Source organism: Chiloscyllium plagiosum, chromosome 6 (genome assembly GCF_004010195.1).
Source record: "Chiloscyllium plagiosum isolate BGI_BamShark_2017 chromosome 6, ASM401019v2, whole genome shotgun sequence".
NCBI lineage: Eukaryota > Metazoa > Chordata > Chondrichthyes > Orectolobiformes > Hemiscylliidae > Chiloscyllium > Chiloscyllium plagiosum.
Window position 1 is genome coordinate 119,504,201 of NC_057715.1, and position 5,003 is coordinate 119,509,203.

The window sequence follows — 5,003 nt, forward strand, 5'->3', positions numbered from 1 at the left end:
AAGCGGCAGAGACAAACCACAATAAATGCCGGAGGAAACATCACAGAAGTGCTTCACAGGAGGCTCCCAAGCACTGAGGATGTCACCTAGACAGGGGACAAAACGTCTGCAACACAAATTCCCAGCTCGGCGAACAGAACCACAACAACGAGCACCCGAGCTACAAATCTTCTCACAAACTTTGATCACCACATACAGTTTCTACAGGTAAGGTTTTGCTACATCTGTACAACGCATCAGTCAGACCACAGATGGAATACTGTGACTAGTTTTGGTTCCCTTATCTCAGGAATGATACACTGGCATCGTAGTCAGTCCAGAGAATGTTCAGGCAGCTGATCCCAGGAAGGATTGTCTTATGGAGGAGACAATCAGTAGATTGGGCCTGTGCTCATTGGAGTTTGGAAAAATAAGACGAGACTTTATTGAAACATTGCAGCCTCTTAGGGGACTTGCCAAGTAGACACATAAATGTTGCTCCCCCTTGTGGGAGAGCGTAGGTGCAGAGGGGATCATCTCAGAATAAGGGGCATCAATTCACGACAAAAATGAGGAGGAATTTGTTCGCTCAGAGGGGAGTGAATCTGTGGAATTCTTTACTGAAAAGGGTTGCTGAGGCTGGCTCATTAAGTATATTCAAGGATGAGACAGACAGATTTTTAATCAGTAAGGGAATCAATGGTTACGGTGAAAAGGCAGAAGAGTGGAGTTGAGGATTATCAAATTAGCTAGAACTTTATTGAATGTCAGAGCAGATGTAATGGGCTGATTTGCCATTTCTGTTTCCATGTCTTATAGTAACTGGGCTGAGTAGGGAAGGCAGGGAAAGAAGCTGGATGGTCATTATTTTATTGGAATAGGCAGGAGGTGGCTCTAACAAACCAAGTGAGCTCAGAGAGGTGAACAGAGGAGTCAGCAGAGATTCTGGTGAAAGATGTGAGTTTTGGACTGGGGTGGGGAAGTGGGAGAATGAGATACAGTGTAGTCCAGTGAGTTAATGGATGGCAGGCCCTGAGGCAGACTCATAGGAACAGAAAGATTCCATTTAGTCCCTTGAACCTGTTCCACTGCTGATTGATCTCCAGTGAAACATCATCTACATGACTTGATGGAAACCTATAAGATTATGAAATGCATAGATAGGGTTGACGGTCAGAATATTTTGCCAGTGTTGAAATGTCTAACACCACGGGATATGCATTTAAGATGACGGGGGGAAGTTCAAAGGAGATGTGAGGAGCAGGCTTTCTACACAGAGAGTGGTAGGAGTCTGGAATAAACTGCCAGGGGTGGTGGTAAAGGCAGATATGATAGGGAAGTTTCAGGGACTTTTAGATAAACACATGATTATGCAAGTAATGGAGGGATATGGACCAATGGCAGGCAGAAGGGATTAGTTTAATTTGACGTCATGTTCGACACAACATGGTGGACTGAAGGGCCAGTTCCTGTGCTGCACTGTTTTATCTTCTATATCCTGATTTTGTGACTCTTTACCATGCTGTGTAAGTCACACCTATCACCCTCAGTGTTTACATTTCCATTGAACCCCAGCACCAACAGTTTTCTTGAGCAGTGAATTCTCAGGTTTGAAGGTTCTGACCCCTCCTTTCCTCTAGACTCCTCCCTACCATAAGGAGAGGGAGCACTTTCTCTTCACTGACTCCATAGGGTCCTTGGATCACTTTCAAGACCTCAATTAGATCATCGTTTAATTTTCAACACTCCAGGGATTACAAGGTGGGTCTGTGAGACCCACTCTCAGGATGCAATACTTTTTTCCTGAGATTATTCTTCTCCCTCTCTGAGACTGACAGCGCCTTCTGAGATGTGGGCTGTGGATCTGAGCCCAGTGACTGTGAGGACTGAGCCTGAGATACCCCTGTTCCCTGACCCCTGATCCTGAAGCTGAGGTGCCAGTCATACTGACCGTTGATCCTGTTGATTGTTGAGAGGTTGCTAACTCCGAGTTGTGAGCTGGCAATCTGGGTGTAAGCTTGGTGTGGCCAAGGCTGCCACACATCGATGCAGCTACAGTGCAGGAGGAAGTGAGCCAGGTATCCAGGGAGGCCAACCCTCTGTCCGGGCATGTAGGCACTATCCCATGTGTTCAACAGCAACACCACATGGAGTGACTGCAATACAGCCAAGAGAAACCTGTACCAGAGGGACACACAGAAAGAGTCAGCTAGAGAAAAGGATGGTATGAGGTGGGGAGAGGGAGGGAAAATAATGGAGCAGCATGAGGTGCTGGGGGAAATAAGGAGGCAATGTAGGGTAGGGACAGCATGGATGAATAGTTGTACATTACTGGGTCACAATGAGTTTATCAGGTGATTGCTTGAAACTGGAAAGTCAAATTGTTAAAGGGATATTTGCTGTTTACAAAACAAAAATCATTAGTGATTTTGGAAAACAGCACCGAGCAAACTTTAGAGTGAGGTAAGGGCAGACTTTTATTGCTTTAATTGTTGCACAGACAGACCTGATAAATCTGGATTACTCTACACTGCCAATGCTTAGCTACAGTCTCTGGACTGAGATATGTTACTGGAGATGATTCCACTCAGTCCATGTATATGTGTGTGTGTGTGTGTCAGTCCATGTATGTGTGTGTGTCAGTCCATGTATATGTGTGTGTGCGCGCGCGTGCTGTGTGCGTGTGTGCGCGCGTGTGCCGTGTGTGCGTGTGTGTGTGTGTGTGACTGTGCAATCCTGACTGTGTACAAATGTTTGTTCGGGATTGAAGGAGATATAGTTTAATTTACACAGTAGCTTTGTTGATGATCAATGTGTCACTTATTTTTGCAAAATAAGTTTGCCTGAAATTAACATGTTATTTTTGTGTTTATTGGAAATTCTGATGAAAGTCTCTTTTGTTCTCATTTAGGGGAATAAAATAAAATTTTGAGGATTAAGACGATCACACTTAGGTCAAATGTCCCGGACGACTCCCGACTAGGAGGGAACACTCCTGGCTGGAGATTGTTGTGCAGTGTCTATTCATCTGTTGCTGTAGTCTCTGCTTGGTCTCACAATGTACCTTCAATGCATTATCTGAGTTGAGATGACACCTATTGTTAAAAGCTATCTTGAGAATATAACTTTAAAAAGGTTTTGGGATTTACACATGAAAGAACTGATACCAACATGATCATTCTAAAATATGAACGACTGAAGCTAAATTTGTTTAATATTACATTCCATGACACTACAATCCTGTTGCAATAAATTCTGTGTCTTATGATTCTGCTCCACCTGATGAAGAAGCAGCACTTCAAAAGCTAGTGCCTTCAAATAAACCTGTTGGACTGTAACCTGGTGTTGTGTGATCTTGAATTTTGTCCACCCCAATCCAACACCAGCTCCTTCAAATTGTGTATATTTAAAGCTAAGGTAGATAGATACTTGATCATTTGGGGAATGAAGGGTTACGGGGAAAGGATAATAAAGTGGATGTGAGGAATACTAGACTAGGTGGGATTGAGGTTCACAAGGAAGAGGTATTAGAAATCCTGCAGAGTGTGAAAATAGATAAGTCCCCTGGGCCAGATGGGATTTATCCTTGGATCCTCTGGGAAGATAGGGAGGAGAATACCGAGCCTTTGGCATTGATCTTTACATCGTCATTGTCTACAGGAATGGTGCCAGAAGACTGGAGGATAGCAAATGTAGTTCCCTGTTTAAGAAGGGGAGTAGAGACAACCCTGGTAATTATAGACCAGTGAGCCTTACTTCAGTTGTGGGTGAAGTGTTGGAAAAGGTTATAAGAGATATGATTTATAATCATCTAGAAAAGAATAATTTGATTGGGGTAGTCAGCACTGTTTTGTGAAGGGTAGGTCGTGCCTCACAAACCTTATTGAGTTTTTTGAGAAGGTGACCAAACAGGTAGATGAGAGTAAACTGGTTGATGTGGTGTATATGGATTTCAGCAAGACGCTCGATAAAGTTCCCCACAGTAGGCTATTGTACAAAATGCGGAGGAATGGGATTGTGGGAGATATAGCAGTTTGGATCAGTAATTGGCTTGCTGAAATACGACAGAGGGTGGTGGTTGATGGGAAATGTTCATCCTAGAGTCCAGTTACTAGTGGTGTACCGCAACGGTGTTGGGTCCACTGCTGTTCGTCATTTTTATAAATGACCTGGATGAGGGTGTAGAAGGGTGTAGAAGGGTGGCAGATGGCACTAAGGTCGGTGGAGTTGTGAATAGTCACGAAGGATGTTGTAGGTTACAGAGAGACATAGATAAGCTGCAGAGTTGGGCTGAGAGGTGGCAAATGGAGTTTAATGCGGACAAGTGTGAGGTGATTCACTTTGGTCGGAGTAACCGGAATGCAAAGTACTGGGTTAATGGTAAGATTCTTGGTAGTGTAGATGAGCAGAGAGATCTCGGTGTCCAGGTACACAGATCCTTGAAAGTTGCCACCCAGGTTGACAAGGTTGTTAAGAAGGCATACAGTGTTTTAGCTTTTATTAATAGAGAGATCGAGTTCCGGAAGCAGGAGGTTATGCTGCAGCTGTACAAAACTCTGGTGCGGCAGCACTTGGAGTATTGTGTACAGTTCTGGTCACCGCATTATAAGAAGGATGTGGAAGCTTTGGAAAGGATGCAGAGGAGATTTACTCGGATGTTGCCTGGTATGGAGGGAAGGTCTTATGAGGAAAGGCTGAGGGACTTGAGGATATTTTCATTGGAGAGAAGAAGGTTGAGACGTGATTAAATAGAGACATATAAGATAATCAGAGGGTTAGATAGGGTGGACAGGAAGAGCCTTTATCGGGACAAGTTATGGGCTTGTTAGTGGGTGAGCATTTTGGTGATGGTGACCACAATTCTGTGACTTTCACCTTGGTTATGGAGAGAGATAGGTGCGTGCAACAAGGCAGGTTTTACAATTGGGGGAAGGGTAAATACGATGCTGCAAGACAGGATCTGAGGTGCATAAATTGGGAGCACAGGCTGTTAGGGAAGGATGTCGTTGAAATGTGGAACTTTT

The 5,003-nt window shown here is 44.2% G+C and overlaps 1 protein-coding gene across 1 annotated transcript in view; it reads right to left on the reverse strand.

Moving 5' to 3' along the window:
- The window catches only part of LOC122551092 (dynein heavy chain domain-containing protein 1-like), a 221,247-nt gene that overhangs the window by 97,693 nt on the left and 118,551 nt on the right, over positions 1 to 5,003 (reverse strand). Inside the window, exon 27 of the mRNA XM_043692735.1 lies at positions 1,931 to 2,157. Coding sequence (XP_043548670.1) covers positions 1,931 to 2,157 — 227 coding nt within the window. The remainder of the gene's footprint in view (positions 1 to 1,930; positions 2,158 to 5,003) is intronic.